At 35.5% G+C, this 22,795-nt stretch overlaps 1 protein-coding gene across 3 annotated transcripts in view; it reads left to right on the plus strand.

The window, feature by feature from the left end:
- Positions 1-22,795, plus strand: part of LOC106872721 (lateral signaling target protein 2 homolog) — a 136,325-nt gene that overhangs the window by 107,733 nt on the left and 5,797 nt on the right. For all 3 annotated transcript variants that reach the window (XM_089362417.1, XM_089362416.1, XM_089362415.1), the window contains 6 exons: positions 1,248-1,397; positions 2,597-2,649; positions 11,122-11,211; positions 12,930-13,019; positions 16,521-16,622; positions 17,199-18,845. In XM_089362417.1, coding sequence (XP_089218543.1) covers positions 1,248-1,397; positions 2,597-2,649; positions 11,122-11,211; positions 12,930-13,019; positions 16,521-16,622; positions 17,199-18,845 — 2,132 coding nt within the window. The remainder of the gene's footprint in view (positions 1-1,247; positions 1,398-2,596; positions 2,650-11,121; positions 11,212-12,929; positions 13,020-16,520; positions 16,623-17,198; positions 18,846-22,795) is intronic.

The raw sequence follows: 22,795 nt of genomic DNA on the forward strand, positions 1-22,795 counted from the left end.
TCAAAAAAAAAAAAAAAAAAGTAAATAATTATTTATTTATTGGCTTTCGTCAAAGGAAGCAGAGCAGAGCTCATGGCCTTTTGCAGGGCCTCTGAGACTACTGGAAGAAAAGAGAATAAAAATCACAACTCATAGGTTGCTGTATTGTTAAGCAGTTGATCAGGATATCAAGTCGTCCTTAAAAAAGGTTGGATGGTCATGCCTTGAATGATTTTGATCATAGGTTTGCTCATCCATAATGGTATCAAATTGGGCAGCTGACCCACTATAGGTTCAATATCTAAGTGATATGATTATGGTTGAAGGGCAGTGGAGATAGTTGCACTATATATCTAAATGAAAGTAAGTGATTATAATTATAAGATGTGGGTTCTACATTCATTATAATCATTTTCGTATTATATATGATTACTTCCAGCATTTGTATAGTTAATTAATTCAATTTTTTTTCTTATTGTTCATTAACTTCTTGTCTTTATTATTGCCTTTTCTAGTTCTCCACCAGCTTTATTGTTGATATTTTTTACATAAATTTTTTTTTTCTTTTTCCTTTTAAATTGTTATAAAGTTACTTTTATTATCATTAAAGCGGTGAGCTTTCAGAATGATTAGTGCATCAAAAATGCTTAGCAGCATTTCTTTTGGCAATTTCACTTGCTGAGCTCAAATGCTACATTTCATCCTTCCAAGGTTGACAAAATAAAGTGCCAGTCAAGTACTGGGGTTTGATGTAATCGACTACCCCCTTTCCTGCTAAAATTGTTAGCCTTGTGCCATAATTTGAAACAATTTTTTGTTATGAAGGTGGTGTATTGGCAGACTCGGTATGGTGTCAGACAAAATACTTCACAGTACTTGTTCCAAATCCTTACATTCTGAGTTCAAATACTGCAACAAGCCAGCGACCTGGCTAATATATTATACTAATCCAATTTGTTGTATTAGCCACAAGTGGGTGGATATTTGGCACAAAATGGTCTTGACCTGTTGAGTATATTTCATTTCTGACATCTGCTTTTAAGCTTACGAAATTTTAATTTATAAACAACATATCCCCGCCTTCTCCTCTGGTGAGCTTTTGACAAGTTGCCATATTAAGGTACAGAGCTTTGGCAGCAAAAGCTACACACATTTTCCTTTATTATGTATGAAAACTGTTTTCTTTTGAAAATTCTTTAGATATTTGAAGAAAACACGAAAAATAATGAAAATTCAAATTGTATAATTGTCTTTTTTGTTTATTGCAGTGTTTAGCTGCAGGATCGACCATAATGAATCGAGAAGTTGAAAGTGCAAGTATGCGACCTTTGGCCCGAGCACTAACCAAAAATCTGGATAGTTTACGCAGTATATTGCGGGAGCAATGCTTAAAAAATATCAATGTCTACACAGAACGAGTAAGTGATTTCAAACACTTCATGTATTTTATTTTAAAAGGTTTCCAACATTTTTTAAGGTCGGCAGAGCTAATTGTTCATTTTTTTTTTCTCTTTTAATGCTCCAAGAATGTAGAGGGTTTTCCCATAACCTATGTAAGAGATGCTTTCATCTTGGTGATAAAAGATGGATGAATAAGTATTTCTTCTTGCAAAATCCAATTCTACATTTTCATGAAATAATGAAAGTGAATGAACCAATGGAGCCCCTCTATGAGGTTGTTTGCCCTGTTAAAAATAACAGCTCCCTCTCAAATAACACACTACCATCTTTAGAAAGAAAAGCAAAATTAAAAAAAAGAACACTACATTATCTAATGTAGTCCTAGATATGCTGTCTACATGGGATGGTCACAGCTGGCACACCTTTGATCATGGTTAACCTGGGCTTAAAAAGACAACACTTAGTGCTTCAAGATGTATGGAAAGCTATGCAAGGGACAAAATCCTGCCAGTCTGTATCATCATCAGTGTTTGATGTCCGCTTTCCATGCTAGCATGGATTAGATGGTTTGACTGAGGACTGGTAAGCCAGTAGGCTTAGAAATATAAATCCACTGAAAATGATAGAATCTCTTAGAAGAAAGAGTTACTGAATATCTAACTGGTTCTTTTTAGATTTGAGTCAATTATGGCTTTTGTTTCACTAGTCATTTTTTTTGTCTTTATTGTCAAATGTACTCAAATTATATATTAGCAACAGAAGCAGTGTTTAATACTGAGAGGTAATATTTATCCCCCTCTTAAACATAGATGATTTGTTAGAACAAACTTTACTGCGGTAGTTACCATGAAAGAAACTCTCATATTGGTTCTTTGGTGCAAAATGCACTCTTGTATATATTGCTAGCAAGGAGATAAATCCTCGGCACTTTCAGCATCAAGGCCACCAGATCATGATTTCGACCTTGTTTGGTCTTGTCAATGATGGATGCTCGACCATTAGGGACGGCAGTGATTCATTTCCCTGCCAGCAATATATAAATTGACGGTGCCAGAACAGGTGCTGGTGTCACAATTAACCAGTTAGCTTGTTAAAAAGTATATAAGATTATTTAAATTAGAGAAACAAAAATGGAAACCAGATGTGTTTTAAATATGAAGCAAATGAAAATATTACGATTGTAATTTATCAATTTCTCTTTGCCATTTTATTTCAGATTAAAGAAGCATTGACGATATTTGATAAATTGTTTGCTGAGTTTGAATTGAGGTATGGCATTGATTGTATTATTTCTTCATTTGAAAGGTTTTGTTTCGCTTTTCTTATTCCAATTGCTTCATGGAAGTAATGCATGTTATAACAGCTGTACTGACTGTTTTGGTTCAGGATATTACTGTTAATACAGCCATCTGTAAAGTAAGTGGGTGTATAACATTGATTCCCAACATGGTCCCGTGGGCCCCCAGAGAATTTTTAGTGGTCCCCAGAGAATTCGTAGCCATAAAAAAATTGAAACACAGTATTGCTCGATAATAAAGACACTGCTAGTTAATAATAATCTATATGAAGACAGAATAATAAGAAAACAAAATTCAATAATTATTCCATAAGAATCAATAATGTATAATATATAATCAATAATGTTACAATCAAGAATTACATAATTTAAATTTTACAATCACAATTTTGGGAAGACTTTCTGAGTTTAAATCAAAAATATTCTATTTGAGGAGTGATATTTTTAAAAGTGAATCTGCTTGACTTAGAGCTACAAGGTAGAAAATCAGATTTGGTCACCTGTTCTCAGAAGATAAAAAAGGGTATATGGGGAAATTAAAAATTTTGGCAAAAAAGTTTCTAAAAAAAAATTTGGCATCATTTCAAAATTTTAACACCACTGTTCGTACATCAGAATGCATGCATTGCCTATCTTGAAGGTCTTCATGTAGACTTTGAGGGAAGATACAATGATTTATTAAAGATGGATTATCCACTCTGGTTTGTAGACCTAGAAAATTATGAGCCAGGAGATGAAAATTTTGAGTTGGCTGAAATGTTGTTGGATTTGAAAGAGAATATGAAATTGAGAAGTTGAAAAAGGTGTCTTTGCCTACATATTGATAAAGGAATCACACCCAAATATTTTTTGACAATGTAGAAGCAAGCATCATTTCTTTCCCTACCACATGGATGGTGGAATCTGCATTTTCAGCTGTTGTAGATATTTTAAGTAGAAAAAGAAATAGATTAGATGTCAACAGTAGAGGAACTATCAGACTAATACTAAATGAGTTCATTAAAATTGATTATGATATCTTGTGTCAGAAACACCAATATCAGCTAGTCACTAGCTGAATGGACTAAAAATGAATGACTTTAGGAAAAATGATTTTGATATCTTGTTTATCTTTGTTTGCTAAAATAAATTTTAAAGTGTAAAGACTATTTTGTCTTTTCATTAAGTATTTTAGTGTGAAAATAGAACAGCATAAAGTAAAAGTAGAAGTGGTCCCTTGAAACTTTTCCAAGTAAAAAATGGTCCCTGGGCTGAAAAAGGTTGGGAACCACTGGTGTATAATTCAAGTATGTAGGAACAGTGGCATTCAAATGAGCTGAGAGCAAAAACTGCATATAAGAGGAATCAGCTGTAGTGTAGAAGAGAGAATTTTTTATACTGATATGGACACATAATGCCTATGGAGGATGACAACTGAGTAAAGTCGTGCCCAGCAATCTAAGTAGAAAGAAACTATGGAAGAGGAGCACGGGTGAAGACAAATGAAGTGGTGAAGGCCAATCACAGGATATTGAACTTCATGAAAGACATAAATGACTGCAACAAGTAGCAAAATGATGTTGCTGGAGAAGAGGCATCCAGCTGAAGCAAGCATAGAAAAACGAATATTAAGTAATGGCAGTGGTGACAGAAGCATATCCTAGATGTAGGCCTTATACAATAGTACATTACTTCACATTTTCTGCTCTGTTCATAAATACATGTCCTATAATTTAAAGCTTATGACATATTTTATATTAAACAATGTTCAAGGTAAACTGGAACATTATCTCTTAATTCTAATCTGAAATCCCCTCTAGTTCTCTGATACAAAACCTGGTTTTAAGTGTTCAGGTTTAAATTGAAATTTTATATAATTGTATGTCAGGACTTTTTCAATTCTGAAACTCAGATTAATTATCCCCATAAATGGAAGAGTTAGGTGATTTACTGAAGCCCTCCAAGTTCATGATTATTTGAAAATTGAAACACATCTCTTTGTCCTAAGTTCACATCCCATCAGTAGATGATGACTTGACAGCTCTTGCTCTCAAAGTGTGGGGTCTTGTGCCTAAGGTAAATGGTTTTATTTCATGTTAATGAGCCAACCGTGAATTACATGTAGAAAATGAGAAATAGACAAATATATATATATATATATGTATACATATAATTTTGGTCAACTTATCATTTTCCTGATGATCCTGTGCATTTACAGGTGAAACTGAAAGTGGCAAGAGACTGACTCAACTAAAATAAAATATTATTAATCTCAAAGCGAAATCGTGATGGCACCACCGTTCGAGCGAGATCGTTGCCAGTGCCACTGGACTGGCTTCTGTGCAGGTGGCACATAAAATACACCATTTTGAGCATGGCCGTTGCCAGTACTGCCTGACTGGCCTCCGTGCCGGTGGCACATAAAAGCGCTCACTACACTCTCGGAGTGGTTGGCGTTAGGAAGGGCATCCAGCTGTAGAAACTCTGCCAAATCAGATTGGAGCTTGGTGTAGCCATCTGGTTTCACCAGTCCTCAGTCAAATCGTCCAACCCATGCTAGCATGGAAAGCGGATGTTTGATGATGATGATGATGACTATGGTATTGAGTACTCTTTTTTTCCGACATTTAACACAAATGGATATATATGTGTGTGTCTTTGTATATATGTATAGTGTTGAACTATATTAACGGTGTGCTCTGAATGTGTCATTTGGAAGTCAATGACATATTGTAGTGTGAGTACTGAAATATTCTGTTACTTTTAAGTGGCTCTTACTATTCTAACAGTTTAATGAGAAATATGGCCATAAACTGGTGAATAAAATAGTTTATTTGCAAAACAGGTAATGCTTAGCAACAGGATGGCTAGTTAATAAAATAGCACTGAATCTCTCTGAAAAACTAGTGGGATGTAATTTGAGAGCGATATGGTCAATTCGGTCAGTTATTCACTTTTAAGTTTCTGGATTTGCGCCAGTTTGAGAAAGAATAATTATAACTTTTTTTTTTTATTACAAGACAGTAAAAATTATTTTAATGAAAATGTGATAGTCTTTCTATTTTCTCTGTTGGATACCAGTCTCAGGGAAAAAAAAAAGACATGTAGACCTTGTATCACTTGATTAGGTTTTGCAGCAGGAAGTTCTCATCAACTGAGTTTCAATTAGCATTTTAATGCCACTTGTCATTAAATATGCTAACACTTTGGTTGGTTGCATCAATGTGCATGAATGAAAATGTGAAGCCTGCACTAAAAATAGAATAAATGTTTGCTCATATATATATATATATATATATATATATATATATATATATATATATATACACCGGAGTAAGCACATAAATGTGCAACAAGGTGGAGAAAAGAGTACTCAAATACCAGAGGTAGAGTAATATGCTTTAACGTGAAACTCCGAGTAACAGCTTTTTGTTATATTTCTGCTGCTTTTAAATAAAGTGTATATATATTCGAGCGAGGTCGTTGCCAGTGCTGCAGGACTGGCTCCTGTGCAGGTGGCACGTAAAATACACCATTTTGAGCGTGGCCGTTGCCAGTGGCACGTAAAAGCACCCACTACACTCTCGGAGTGGTTGGCGTTAGGAAGGGCATCCAGCTGTAGAAACTCTGCCAAATCAGATTGGAGCCTGGTGTAGCCATCTGGTTTCACCAGTCCTCATTCAAATCGTCCAACCCATACTAGCATGGAAAGCGGACGTTAAATGATGATGATATATAGGTGCAGGCATGGCTGTGTGGTAAGAAGCTTGCTTCCTGATCACATGGAAGGCACCTTGGGAAACAGATACAGAAGGTCCCCAACTCCTCATCAGTTATTGGCCAGATGGTCAGAATGTAATTTTGTGCCTTAGATATATATGTTTGTATGTGTCTTTGTACCCCTACTTTGCTTGACAATCAGTGTTGGTGTATTTACACTCCCATAACTTAGTGGTTTGGCAAAGAGACTGGTAGAATAAGTACTAGACTTAAAAATAAGTCCTGTAGTCAAATTGTTCAACAAAACCACTTCAAGGTGGTGCTCCAGCATGGCTGCAGTCAAATGACTGAAACAAGTAAAGGAATAAAATAATATGACAGGCTTCCAGTTTCCATCTACCAAATCCACTCACAAGGGCTTTAGGCAGCCTAGGGTTATAGCAAAAGACACTTAACCAAAGGTGCCATTCAGTAGGACTGTACTGAAAGCTGGTTGGGAAGCGAGCTTCTTGCCATGCAGCCATTTCTGCACCTGCATATACAGGTGATTACATGCAATTAGGCTTGCACATGTCTCATACATTCATCTTGCTCTTATATACAAAAGCGCACTCACACGCACACACCTTTTACAGAATAAGTCATCATCCCCCCGCCCACTCATTTTCCTACTTTCTATTGATGTTCTGTTAAATGTCAAGTTGCATGGTCCAATGTTAAGAGCTGATAGGATTGTTCTGTGTATTTACTATCACTATTAAAATCACCACTTGACACAAAGTTCAAACTGCTGCACGTGTCACCTAGTGTGTGCATGCACATGCGTTTGTGTGCACATCTGTGTATGTGGGTGTGAGCATGTACATTCTTGTGTGTGTGTGTTTGTCTGTGCATTCGGATATGTAATAGATTTCAATCCTTGTTCGTCTACCTCATAAATAGTCATTGTGAATATGCTGAAAGTCCTGTATCAGTTTTAATCTTTGGTTGAAACAATTGCTTATGTCCTTGAAAAAGGCCTAAGTATCTATAATTAGATTTTTAATGCTCACTACATTAAATATGTTAACACTTAGTCAAACTGTTTTTTTTTTTTTATGCAGATGGTGTTTCTAAGTAATTAATCTCACTGTTATATATTTATTTTCAAAATGTTATTCATTCCTACACTTATACAGTATTGTACATCAATTACTGATTCTCTCATTGCTTCGGTAAATACAATGAAATTGAAGCTTAGCTGAAGAGGTGTAATAAAACCGAAATATGTCTGAAGTTGTCTCTTGTACTTGGAAATCACTGTGTTAATTTCATTTCTTCATTATGTGAGTTTGTCGTCTGTGTGTTTGTCCACCATCACCACTTGGTTTGTTTACGTCCCCATAACTTAGCTGTTGGGCAAAAGAGACTGGTAGAATAAGTACCAGGTCTTAAAAAGAAAGTACTGGGGTTGATTCATTCAACTAAAAATTCTTCAAGCTGGTGCCCCAGCATGGCTGCAGTTTAATGATTAGAACTTAAAAGACTGATAAAAAGATTATTAATAGTATCGACCTCACTAGTCTAGGAAGATCTGTGAGTGGCATTGGTATAACACTTTCTAATAAGTAAGAAGGGAAGAAAAAAAAAAAACCTGCAGAAAAGGTTTCATAGTTTAGTCAGTAATTTATGAAGTACAACTTGAGTTTAGACTTATCCCTTTCCTGATAGGGAAGACATATACTCATCCTCATCTCTTCAGCAAGACACCTACTCCTGTTCCGTGATCATACTTTCACATCCCTTAATATTATGCCCTTCTCAGTTGAGGCATCTTGTCTCGAAAGTACTTGATGACCTCACCAGTGCTAGTGCCACATAAAGAAAATAAATAAAAGCCCTCTCCACCCTACCCCTCTTCCCAGTACATTCTGTAAAGTGGTTGATGTTAGGGCATCCAGCTGTAGAAACCATTCCAAAGAAACTATTGGAGCTCAACACAGCCCCTCTGGCTTGTCAGATTCTTATTTCTTTATTGTCCACAAGGGGCTAAACATAGAGGCGACAAACAAGGACAGGCAAAGGGATTAAGTCGATTACATCGACCAGAAAGGATGAAAGGCAAAGTCGACCTCAGCGGAATTTGAACTCAGAGCGTAACGGCAGACGAAATACCGCTAAGCATTTCGCCCAGAGTGCTAACGATTTTGTCACCTCGCCCGCCGCCTGTCAGATTCTGTCAAACCACCCTACCCATGCCATCATTGGAAAAGAAATGTTAGATAATGATGATCTAAGAAGTACAATTTATCAATTTATTCTTATAAGAAAAGTTGGTTCAAGCTGAACAGCATCTGCCCATAACTGATGTTTAAATTAGTAACCATTTGATAGCTGCGGAAGAAGTTTGTTTATAAGTTTGATGCTTGTATGTGTAACTTGTGATAATAAATTGGTGTTGCAACCTGTTCACTTAGTTTTGTGATGCTGGTGAAAATGGGCTTTCAAAGATCAAATATTTTTGGCTCTGTCTGATGAAATAGTGAAAACAATCTAGTACAAAACTAATATTAAGAAATTACAGAAAGTACCTGTTGCCATGGGGAGGGACAAAAACAAGAGGACCCAGGAAATTGTCTAAGTCATCGTCTGATCAAAATCCATTGCTTGGCCTGCAATAAATAGCTCCCAAACCTCCTCAAACCATGCCTTGTTTAAGTAAAAAAAATGGAAAGGAAAGCCCTATTTGATAATATAGTTTGGGAATACACTGTCTGAAAATAAAATAAGATTGTCACAGCTAGAATGCATTTTTATCACAGATCTCCTCAGTTAGGACTAACCTGATGCTAAAAACTAACTTCAACATATAATGATATTCCAATTGCCTTTTGAATGCAATCTGATCACCTGAGGTTGGGAAATTTTTGTAGATTTCCTTCCAGATATAAAGCTTGAAATTTTCTTTCGATTTCATTGGAAGGTAGTTGAAATGTTTTGAAGTGTCTAATGATGTAGGTAAATGTATTCCGTGGTAGTTTCAAACCTGTAAGATAGATAGACTACAAAAATGACTAATTCCCAAGCCATGCATAATTAACTTTTATGCCAGATTAAATATACCTTGTAACCTAACCAGGAAATTTAGCTTTACACTCAGATCCATTTTCCTTTTTTTTTTTCCTTTGTGTGTGTGTGTGTGTGTGTGTGTGTGTGTGTGTGTGTGTGTGTGTGTGTGTGTGTGTATGTATATATATATATATATATATATATATATATATATATACATACATACATACACGTACACAGAGCTTGTTCTTACATTTAAAATTGGTATATTTTCTTTGTTTATTTTAAATTATCTTCACCATCTTATAAAGCTGCTGTTTCTCTCCACTTACCACACTACATGCAGGTAGAAGTCTGGTATTTAATTACTAGCTGTACTAGTTAGTATAGTTCATTTAGAGAAGGCTTTATACTAATCCCCCACCAAGTAATGTACCTCCGATGGTGTTTTACGTTACCAACTACACACTGTACACAGGGAAGGTTGTAATTTTGTTGACCAAATTAGTATGGTAGGTTTTTCTTTTCTTTTTTTTTTTTTAACTAACTATCAGTTCACCAAGTGCTTGACCGCAGCTAATCAGCACTGGTCACTGGTAAATATTTTAACTATCATGCTGTTAATTTATCCCTTTACTTCTCCGTTTAACATAGCAGAGATACTTTGATAGGATGTGGCTTGATTTTTTTTTTTCAATTTCTTTTAATTTAATTTAATTTTTTTAAAGTAAAAAAACAAAAGGCCTAGATTCTGAGGTATCTTGCTTTTACAATGGTAATTAGACCTCAAGCTGAAGTGGGGTAGGTGATAAAAACTTTGCTGCATTCATAAAACTACATTTTTGTTTTGAAATAATACTATGTGTGTGAATGTTTATATATATATCAGTGGTTCTCAACCAGGTTCCATATGACCCCTGAGGGTCTATGTAAGATTTTGGGGGTCCATGTAACAAAATAGTAAATTGGGGATCCATAATAATATCCTAAATAGTATTCTGAAAAAATGTTGCTTTAGGTGTATGCTTTGGCATTTACTGCAAGAAACAGTTGGGTTTCTTTATCTAACATTTTGCATAGATCAAGCTACACAAGTTAATGTGTGAATTACAAAATAAGAATTTTGAAAGAAGTTTCTGTAAAACTAGTTTCCATGCATTGATTGACTATAGGAGACCACCAGGCTAAAATAACAATCAAAGGCTTCCATGGATAAAAAATGGTTGAGAACCCCTGACGTATATAAATATAAAACACTTACATGCACATGTAATTTCATGAATTGTAAAACTGCTCTGTTAGCAAGTTATGATTTATAGATGCAGCAAATGCACATGCTCTGTGTACACTTACATAATTTTCACACACTCTGACATACATTGTATTACTTTGAGACTTTTTTTCTCCTGTCTGCATTCTGTCATGCTAATTCAGTTGTTTATTCTCTACTGGTTAAAAATATTAAAAGAATTAAATTCTAGTCAGAAAACACAGCGACAAGAGATAATAAGCTTTTGGGTTCTCATCCCCATTGTTCAACATGTTTTCTGTGCTGGGATGGGTTGGACAGTTTAACAAAATTGGAGTTCAACTGTGTCAAACTCCAATGTCTATATTTCCTTATATGAGTCAACACACACACACACACACACACACACCTATATATAATTAAGTTTTCTAATCTGTTTCTCTTTTAGCTATGTGAGTGCAATGGTTCCTGTGAAGACAATGAAAGAATATGATATATTGCAAGAGGTGACTGTTTTGTTTTCAGAAACTGTGCATAGGTGAGTGAAATCACTTGATTATTTTGTGACCATGTCTTTGAAAATAATAAAGAAGTCAATTTAATGTATGAATCTCATCTTATCTGGAACATTATTAGTCACATTGTTTTGAATTAAACATGCATTCTTGTAGCTAAGAGATTTCAATGAAATGATGGTTTATTTTTAGAATGACATTGTATGGTAGGTGTGAGAGGCTGGATTTAGTTGATTTGTACTCAAAACAAGCTGCATGTTGCTTGTTTAAATGTTAAAGGTTAAAATGTGATTTTGCTTTATAAGACTAAAAGAAATATCAATCAGGTTGATATCAAAACAGTTAATGTTCACTGGAACAAATCAGTATTTTGTTAGTTGAGACACTTGACAACTTCTCATTTGCAGTGTATATTTTGCCTCAACCCTACAAAGCTTAAATGCAGGTAAGGAAGGTTTACATGGAAATTGATGAATATAATTTCCAAGGAATCTTGTCTTTGGTAATTTGGTAATATGACTGCTTGTAATAAGTTTGTCATATTTTTCTTTTTTGAATGGTGATATTGCAAGAAATATATTTTCTTTTCCTCTTTATTATATTCATATGTTTAGAATAGGAATCAACCAAGTGGACAGGTGTTGCAAATAGTCTGAGAAGTTGATATCATCACTGTATGCATAATATCTTGTGCAAGGTTCTCCAGACTGCTACTCTGCCATTTGGAGAATTTATTTTTGAGTTATTTTCCTCACATGCCTTCATTAATTGGAAAATATTGACTCAGTGCATAAATGATTGAGAACTTTGATCTAGGCATTTTTATATTTTCTATCATCATGGTTTTGACACCTGTGTTCAGTTTTTATGTTAAAATTACTGAAAGTCTGACAAAAGAAGCTCTATCTGTTGACTTCCTCACCATTTTGTAACCTTATTTTTTTTAAAATACACAGCCTAATTAATCATCATTTTAGTGTCTGCTTTTCTACCTCTTCATGGATCTGATATTTTAAAACTAAGCAATCATATCATTGAAATCTCAAAACTACAAGGTAATGCATGACTAATTCATATCAATGTGAATAAACACATTAAACTTGAGAAATCTGACTACTTTAGGGTTAAAAAAGAAATCTAAAATATAAGAAATATCAATCTAATTTTTGATATTTTACACGTATTATTTGCCTCATGCAAATAGTACTGAGATTGTTGTTGCTACAGCTATTATTTTCATAGTTGACACTTCACAAAATGCTCACCTGCGAAATAAGTGTTATTCACAAACACTAAGTCCTTACAGAGTTATATACCTTACCAAAAGGGTGTCACTGAACGGTTGTAGCAGTATCATGTGAACTGTAATCCATCCACCTATATCTGTCATTGTCCTTCATATATTTTGACAAACAATTTTTCTTTCCAGTAGTTTTTATATATCTTTAATCTTCACACACTGATTCACATGAATGCACATTTATACTTTTCTGTTTTCGCATTGACTTTAAGAACTCCCTCTCTCATAGATACTAAACAGCAGGCTTTAATGTTAAATTTTTATTTTTTTTCCTCAACTATTCTCAAGGAGTGGTTAAAATGGATCAATTTCTAAAACATTTGGTTACAAATTAAGAAGATATATCACTCTTATGTGTGCATTCATTTGGAGACAAAAATTAGTTGTTACAATTTTGAGTGTCATTCTTTAATTAAAGAGAAATTTTAAATTTTTTTGCAGATCACTAAAGTTAGGTCTTCTTACTCAGGAGATGATAGATGACTATGACCCTGCACTAATGTTCACTATCCCTCGATTGGCTATTGTTTGGTAAGTATTTAAGACCAGAGATTACCAGTAAGGGCAACAGCATAGCATCTCTTTCTCTAGTATTTGTTACAAAACTTCAGTGTGTCATTTTAAAATGATGCATTGCTGTTTTAAGAAATTTCTAGTAAAATCTTATCCTGTATCTTTTTAATATTGAAAAAAAATATATATAAAGATGGTGAGCTGGCTGAATTGTTATCATGCTGGGCAAAATGTTTTGTGGCATTTCATCCATCTTTACCTTCCAAGTTAAAATTCTGCCAAGGTTGACTTTGTCTTTCATCCATTCAGGGTTGATAAATTAATTACCAGTTGAACACGGGGATCAATGTAAAACGATTTACCCTGCCCCCAAATTGCTGGCCTTGAGCCAAAATTTGAAATCTGTGTTAAAAAGTATATTTTACTTATTTTAGAATTAGGTATCCAGAAAATTCAAAATTTTTTACTCATGATGAAAACGAAAATTATTTCACTTTCTTATGTTAAATATGTTAAATATAATTTTAAAATGTTCATATATTTTTATATTCCTTTAGTGGCATACATACGTACATAGGGACATACAAACATGCACATCAGTACTTGTGCACATCAGTTAATAAAACAAAAGATTTTAAAAACGATCTTCAAGCTGTAGGTACTTGTTACAAACTACTAAAATTGTGCTTATCATGTTTTTAATAGTAGGTCCCTGAATGACAAGCACATAGTTGCATCCTGTCACTTGCTTACTTCTTGACCCTGTATTTTTATTATTGGATTTGCTCTGCTCTATGACTCACTACAAGGCTGTCTGCTGTAACCCTTGTTATAGCATTCAGTTTCTTTGTAATGTTACATGTCTTCTAAGCAAGCCACATATGTTGGTTTGTGGGCACCGACAATGTGTGTCCTTGTTTCTTTGCTTTATACATATGTAGCATGTGTAATGTATATATATGTATGTGAAAGCACTTGGCTTGGTGGTTAAGGTATTTGGCTCACATTCGTAAGGCCATGAGTTCAGTTCCCAGTGAAACATTGTTCCCTTGAGTGAGACACTTCATTTCACATTGCTCCAGTCCACTCAGCTGGCAAAAATGAGTAGTACTCATGTATTTCAAAGAGTCAGCCTTGGCACACTATGTGTCACACTGAAAGGGTACATGTGTCTGTGGAGTGCTCAGCCACTTGCACTTTAATTTCATGAGCAGGCTGTTCTGTTGATCAGATCAACTGGAACCCACATTGTCATAACTGATGGACTGCCTGTTATATAGGTATAAAATGATGAATAATGTTCCTCCACTGTCACATCTATTTAACCTCTCCCTCTCCTCGCTTGACATAATGTTCCAATAGCTGGGATATTCTAGAAACAGCTATTTAGACCATGGACACCATTTTATTATATAGCTAAATTAAATGTACATGAGACAAAGACAGCAATTTCAAGTGCAGTGGGGCAAGTTGATAATAGTAGCCCCAGTTCTTGATTGGTACTTAATTTATTGACCCTGAAAGGATGAAAGACAAAGTCAACTTTGGCTGAATTTGAATGCAAAACATACAGAGCTAGAAGAAATATCACTAAGCATTTTGTCTAATATGCTAGCAATTCTGTCAGTCCTCCACCACCACCACCATCATCATAATAATAACAGTAATAATGGTTTCACATTTTGGCACAAGGCCAGCAATTTGGGAGTGGGGAGGGGGTAAGTTGATTACATTGACCCCAGTGCTCAAGTGGTACTTATTTTATCCATCCTCGAAAAGATGAAAGGTAAAGCCAACCTCAGTGGAATTTGAACTCAGAACGTAAAGACAGACAAGGTGCCACTAAACATTTTGCCTGGTGTACTTGTGATTCTACCAGCTTACCAAGCATCCATGTTTATAAGGCAGAAGTATATACCAGACATTGATATGCAAATTTATCTGATTTTTCTATTGATTCTGTTGTTCTTTCACCCTCATTTCTCTAGTAATTCTAATTTGTTTCAAGAAGGTTGAAGCTATTTTCTTAAAGTAACAAGTCACTGCTTCTCCCCATCCTAAGGAATATGGCTTTTGTCTAAACTTACTAGTGAAGCCAGCTGGAAGAAACAAACCTCTGTATTGATTTCTTACAACTGACTTTCAATGCATATTCATCTGTTAGTGTGTAAGTACAGATGTCAAAAAGGGCTAAAAATTTGTTGTTTACAACTTATTACCAAGACAGTAACTAAGTCCTGAGTTTACCTGACACAGTAGTTTTGATGATTGGACTTAAAACTGTTCACACATACACACACACACATATAAATATATGAAATCTCGGTGGCAGTGGCGTTTCTTTATTGTTGTTGAGGATGTTTCCAATGTTTTCTGAGTCTGAAACCCCAGGAACCATTTGCCAGTGAGTTTGGTTAATGTGGAGAAAGAGACAGGAGTTCAGTCCCTTGCGTTCTTTGATCTTCAAGGTTTCTGTAACGTTGACTCAAACTGTATTGAGATGACTGGTGGCCTTTCTGATTACAGAGAGGTGCTGCAGTGTGTCATAGTCTGCCTTGGCACATTGCCTCAGTGCAGGAAGGCGGGGTTGGTGACATGGGCATCAGTAGGATTTGTAGCTCTTGGTGGAATTTGAACGATGGATGCAAAGACCCAGAACAGGCATCTCCTTTTCTCCAACGATTGCTGCCATCTCACTACCCTGTACTGGTACTTTATTACTAATCCAGAAGTGATAAAAGAGAAAGTTAACCTCAGCAGGATTTGAGGTGAGAGTAGAAGGTGCCGGAACAAATGTTGCAGGACAGTCTATCCAATGCTTTACTGGCCTTGGCATATATGTTTGTATCTTTATATATATATACATATATACACATACGTATTTATGTATGCATGTATGTTGGCAAAGTGGAGGCGCAATGGCCCAGTGGTTAGGGCAGCGGACTCACGGTCGTAGGATCGCAGTTTCGATTCCCAGACCGGGCGTTGTGAGTGTTTATTGAGCGAAAACACGTAAAGCTCCTCGGCGCTCCAGCAGGGGATGGTGGTGGACCCTGCTGTACTCTTTCACCACAACTTTCTCTCACTCTTACTTCCTGTTTTTGTTATGCCTGTAATTCAAAGGGTCAGCCTTGTCACACTGTGTCTCGTGCTGAATCTCCCCGAGAACTACGTTAAGGGTACATGTGTCTGTGGAGTGCTCAGCCACTTGCACGTTAATTTCATGAGCAGGCTGTTCTGTTGATCGGATCAACTGGAACCCTCGTCGTCGTAATCGACGGAGTGCCATATGTTGGCAAAACTTAAGAAAGCACCAGTGCAAAGTTGAATCAAGCTAAAGCAAAAATAATGATTTCTGTTCCTTGGTGTCAGTTATTTGCATGTAAACAAAATTTTTGCAGGATTTTTGTATTTTATTTTCCCTAAATCTAATTTAGTCACTAATTTATGGAATTATCTAAAATTGTTTACTTGATGGCACCACAGATGCTTAAAACTGATCACCAATTATTGTTTCAGCGGTCTTCTTGTATACCCTGAGGGTCCACTAAATCCAGACATGGAAACTAGCAATATGTCGGAGATGTTCCGTCCTTTTCAGCCCCTCCTTTATAAAATAAGGTATGTTTTTTTATGAAATGTTTGAAATAATGTGGTCAATGAAAAGAGGTCTTATCTATAAACATTGTACTTAGATATATCTATTCTTTACCTTAAATTTTTTCTGTGGTGTATAATGGTCATAAATGATGCAGCCTGAACAATTATTACTAAATTTGCATCCTTGGAAACTTGAAATTTATTGACTTTTAAGTTTTCAGGGACTCAAATTCAATACCATTACAGCTGTCACAAGCTGGGTATGGTTCTTATATAGATATGTAATGTGAAAATAGATATGTGAATTATTATTTTTTTTTTTTGACAACTTTTTTCTAAGTTTTTTCTTTTGTCATTCAGTGAACAAACTTACATCAACATCAAAGACCTCATGTCATGCATATATATATATACACACATATATATATATATATATATATATATATATATATATTAGTAAACTATACAAGTAAAGTGAAATAATTTGAAAAATGTGGATAAAATACATTCTGAGTGTGTAAAATGGTACCATGTAAAAAAGCAAAATTTATTTTTAATTTTTAAACCTTTTTTCTTTTCTTTCTATTCTTTTATCAGAGAACTTCTTTACACTCTCAGCCGGGATGAATTATTTACCTTAGAGAAGGCCCTGTGCAGTGCAGATGAACCAGAGATAGACCTGTCGTCCTCGTTGATTCATCAGTCTGATATTGACAGCCAGTCACAGGTGTCTTGTCAAACAGAAAAAGTTGCATCTATGGATGCCCGGTTTTTAACCATCTCTCCACTAACTCCTGCCCTCTACCAAGACTCCGCTGCTTGTCAGGAAGATATTTTGGTCCATTCGCCCAGCTCAGGTAGCCCAGTCACTCCAGATAGTGAGGGTGAGTTTAGTATTGGACAGATGAGTCATTCTCCATCTGTGGTTACCATAATACTCAAAGGGTCACCTGCCAGTGACCACCGAACTGTTGAAAGTGTAGAGATTTCATCTCTGAACAAATGTGCCAGTAAAGACTCTGGTTTTTCTAGTGAGAACATTGGCTCCAGTGGGAGCCTGAGCAATCCGGTGTCATCATGTGATGATGATGATCACCACAGTTCTGCCGATTGTGCCATGGACACTAGTAGCAATAGCAGTAGTAATAGTAGTACCAGTAGTAATACTAACAACAACAACAACAACAACAACAACAACATTCCAAATGACAGAGTTGATGCTGCCCAGGCTAGTTGTGGAGCTGAACTTTGTGACACAGCAAGTTTACCAGTAAATCCATCTTACCAGTCACCATCACAGCTTCAACAAGAGTCACATTCATTAAGCTATCAACACTCTTACCCATCCTCACCATCATCTACTCCATCCCCTAAACAAGTTCGACACAAACCGGAGGCTTGCGAGAGCCCCAACACATCCACAGATATTCTGACCACACACCATGATATAACTGACCGCCTGGTGAGCCAGAACCTGTCATTGCCCTCATTCATGCCACCCTCTTCATCTCTGTCACCCCAGCTCCCTTCCACTATGGATATACCGCCTGCAATGACCCAAAGTTGGCAGTATGATATTCAGTTTGAAATTCCTCGTATATCAATACAGCCGTCGAGTTCTGTCGAGGATATAGATGCTATACATGAAGTAGGACTGCAGCAGAAGCAGCAGAAGCAGGATGTGCAACAGAATTCTTCATCTTCACCTCCATCACTGTCACAGCAGCCACAACAACAACAACAACAACAGCAGCAGCAGCAACAGAGTAACCACAAACAAGTTCACTCAGCACACAACCCAAGCCATGATCATCTATTACAAGAGTGTGCTGAATCAGCTGCAACAATCCGGCCATCAAGTCACTACTTAGGGAGCTGTCGTCGCAGCACAGAAGCAACGAGCCATGCTGGAGGAGACCTCATCAAGAACAAGCGGAAAGTGTGCCACTCGAATCGCGTCACGGAGCCAGACTGCAAAGGAACATTGAAGTTCAGTACAGCAATGAATGCTTGTGCCCTTGAAAAGTTCCAACACAAGGCTGGCAACCCCTACCGTCGGGGTAGTGTTGGCGGCGGTGGTGGTAGCAGTGTGAGCCATGGTGCTATGTTACCAGATGACTCGGAAGCCTGTCTGGAAATTCCAAGGATTCAACGGCTGCGCTATACTGAGAGCATCAGTTCAACCTGCTCCAGTTGTCGCAGTGGATGCAGTGTTGGTAGTGACTGTGAGTGGGATCGAGAAAGGTTAGTAGCTACCTTTGTTTTGTTTTTTTTTTCTTCTATTATACATTTTCTTTTGGTGTTTTAACTGCTTTAATATATCCAAATATTAAATTCACAGTTTCAACTGATTACATATTCATATTATTGGGATGACTGTTTTTACATGTCTGTGTCTTTTTTTTATATATATATATATATCTGTGAGGTAACAGTGGCACTTAGGTACAGCTATGCAGATTTAGGTATGCATAGTTGTTGTTTAAAACCAGGTTAGACCTCCACTCAAAAGCATCTGTCTTTGATCAACCTTTCTGTTTTCCTGTCATAGTATATTTAGGCTTACATTGCACTGTGTAACAATTTTTTTATTTTTTGGTCTTTGATAAGTGTTATTTCCTATTTGGTTCTATCTAGAAATCAAAGGAAATGACTACTATTCCCTTCACACTTTGCTTTTGTGCCCAGGATATCAATGTTGTGAAACTGACCTTTTTCTGTGCTCAGTTGCAATTGCAGAAATATTGTTACAGCAAAATGTTCTGCTCAATAGCACAGATTTGTTTGTCAGTTGCTTGATCTTAACCACTTGAGCATATCCCTTAGTTACTGACAATATGTACATCTGGGGTTTGAATAAATGAAACAAAAACGAAGTTTGAAGGAAATATTGGCTATTTTTCACACCTTCTAGGGGTAAACAAATAGAAAATAATATTTGTTACCCAAGGACAAAATTTGTACAAGATGTATTGGATACAGGAGGTATTGGATAACAGGATGTATTGGATAACAGGATGTTATCCAATACATCCTACTTTTATAAGAGGTATGGTATGATTGAGGTTGATTTAGTTGCTGTTTTTAGCAAATTAAATAACCACATAGACTTCATCTTTAGCTTTTATGTTAAGGTTTCTTTGACTCTTGTACGGATGTCTATTCCAAGGACTCAGCACAGTAGTTGGAGCCAGGCTTGAAACGAAAGGGCAGTAGTCTAAAACAGTCATGACTAGTGTTTGACCCATGGGACTTAATGGCATGCCTAAACAAAAACTAAGCTTCAGTGTTTTTAATAATACAGCCTGCCTTGTGATGAGTCATGTCTTGTGGGGCCTTCTTCTCACAAAAAGTTGTCTGTGCCTGTTTTTTTTTGTTTGTTTTTTTACTTCCTGAATCTGGAGGAATGACTAAGCCCATAATCCTTGCAGTTCCTCTGAGACTGGAGAAATTGATGCAGTGAATGTTGTGTTTAATTTGTTGTACATCAGTGCCTGCAGGAAAGACAAGAATGGGGAGGAAATTCCGGATGGATGATGTTTTGGGCGAAGAAGGATTTGGTGTTGGTGTGTATATATATATATATATATATATATATATATATATATATATATATATATATATATATATATATATATATATTTATAATAATAATATTAGGGACAAAATCCAAAATTACAGGTAAAAACTCAATTAAAATCAATTTATAAAAAATTAAAATTAAATTGAGCTTTATAGATAAAATATATATAAAATATATAGTTTTAGGGAAAATAACCAAGTTTCAAGAACTCATCGATGAAAATCCACTATCACATATAGAAAAATTAATAATTAAAAGCACAATAAATGAGTATAATATAAAGTAAAGTAAATATCATAAGAATAATATAATATAATATAATATTACATTATATTTATCGTATGATTTTACTTTACTTTATATTATACTCATTTATTGTGCTTTCAATTATTAATTTTTCTATATGTGATAGTGGATTTTCATCGATGAGTTCTTGAAACTTGGTTATTTTCCCTAAAACTATATATATATATATATATTTATATATATATATATATATATTATTTTCTTGTTCTGCATGAAACCATACTAGTATCAAGAAAATATATATTTAAAAAAATTGTAATTACTTGGTTTTGGGTTCAGTCCCACTGCATGGCACCTTGGGCTAGTGTCTTCTATTACAGTCCCTCACCAATCAATGCCTTGTGAGTGAATTTGGTAGATGGAAATTGTGTTGAAGCTGCCATGCATGTGTGTGTATATATATGTGTGTTTGTCCCCACTGCTTAATAGCTAGTGTTGGTTTGCTTACATCCTTGTAAAATTAGCAGTTCAGCAAAAGAAACTAATAAAATTAGTTGGGTGGGGGTCAGTTTTTTTTTTTCTTTTTTTTTTTTTACCTAAACCCTTCAAGATGGTGCTCTTGCATGGCAGCAGTCTAGCAACTTGAAGCAAATAAAATGTAAAGTTCTCACTTTCTCCTTACTCTCCAACTAATGTAGTGTGTGAACGTCGATTGCCTCCTGATAGTTTGTTTATTGCACATTGTAATGTTATACTGAGTTTGAATGTGAAACATGAGAGAAACTGCAATGTGAACTTGAGAAAGTAACTGGATGTTAGTTGCATTTGCTGTTGAATAGAAAACATGGTAATATGATGATGATGCAGGCAGAGCTGACAAAAAGAAAAGAAAAAAAAAGTTATGAGAATGAACAGGAGATATTTGGATGCTGAAATAAATTTGAGAAGCAATTGGACAAGATAGATCTTTGTGAAGTTTGAACCTGCACAGATATCAGATACATGTAAAAGAGAATTGTATAGAAGTTTGCTGTTGTGAAAAGTCTATCCAAACTCATGACCATGCTTAAAGACTTAGTTTCTTTTACTTCATGGCGTCTTACCATATCTTAATGTCTACAGCAAGACTGCAGTCATTTGCAACGATAATCTGTTTGAGCATTCACAACTTCAATTATTTGCCTGTGTCTACAACTGGAAACAGCTGTCTTGATTATATATATATATAATCATTTTCTTGTTCTGCAGAAAAAAAATATATTTGCTTAGTTATAATATTGTTATGTGTGCTTGTGACATATTTATTTTTAGTGAAACACGAATAGATATGCCAGCATGTCGTGTGATAGTAGTTTGCTTCCCATCCACACAGTTACAGATTCAGTTCCATCTGCATACCACCTTCATTTATAGCCTCAGGCTGACCAAAGCCCTGTGAGTGGATTTGGAAGACAGAAACAAAATTGAGGTCTCTCGTGCGTGCGTGTGTGTGTGTGTGTGTGTGTGTGTGTGTGTGTGTGTGTGTGTGTGTGTGTGTATATATATATATATATATATATATATATAAATAATTTCATTTAATTAGTCAAGGAATTAAATTCTCTTAAGGGATGCAAGCATCCTAGTTCACCAGTTTATACCAGCGTTCAGAGACTGCCAAGTATATTAGTTTATCACCAAAATGTAAAGGTATTTAGATAAACCTTTTTAATGAAGAAAATGGATGAAAATTTACATACTTATGTTTTTATTTAAAGACATTCAAATTCATACATAGAAACTCCTACCTACAGCTGTTTCCATACCCAATTCTTTAATTTCAGAAATAAAATTCCATATTTGAAACCAGTGAATTGGGTATATCCCCAGGGAGAATTTCAAAAGGAAGTCATTTAACAATGTGTAGGCCAACCTACAACAAACCCAGAAGTGTGTGTTTTTTTTCTGAATGCAAGCGTTCCATAGAAACCCTCATTACTACATATATATATTGGCATGAGCAAGGACATCTTGAATGTGTTTATTTTTGTATATATGTGGTTATGACAGTTTCTATGGAATGCTTGTGTTTGTCCCTCCCCTCTAACCATTTCTTGACTACTGGTGTTGATGTATTTATGTCCCTTTAACTTAGTGGTTCAGCAAAAGAGACTGATACAATAAGTACTAGGCTTACAAAGAATAAGTCCTGGGGTTGATTTGTTTGACTAAAGGCGGTGCTCCAGCATGGCCGCAGTGAAATGACTGAAACAAATGAAAGAATAAAAAACAAAAAGAATATCAAACTGATTTTTCAAATGTAATTTAACAAAAGTTTCTTAAATAACATTTTGTCAGAAGGTTTTAATTCAAATAGGAACACTTT

This window comes from Octopus bimaculoides, chromosome 14 (assembly GCF_046866305.1).
Source record: "Octopus bimaculoides isolate indiv1 chromosome 14, ASM4686630v1, whole genome shotgun sequence".
NCBI lineage: Eukaryota > Metazoa > Mollusca > Cephalopoda > Octopoda > Octopodidae > Octopus > Octopus bimaculoides.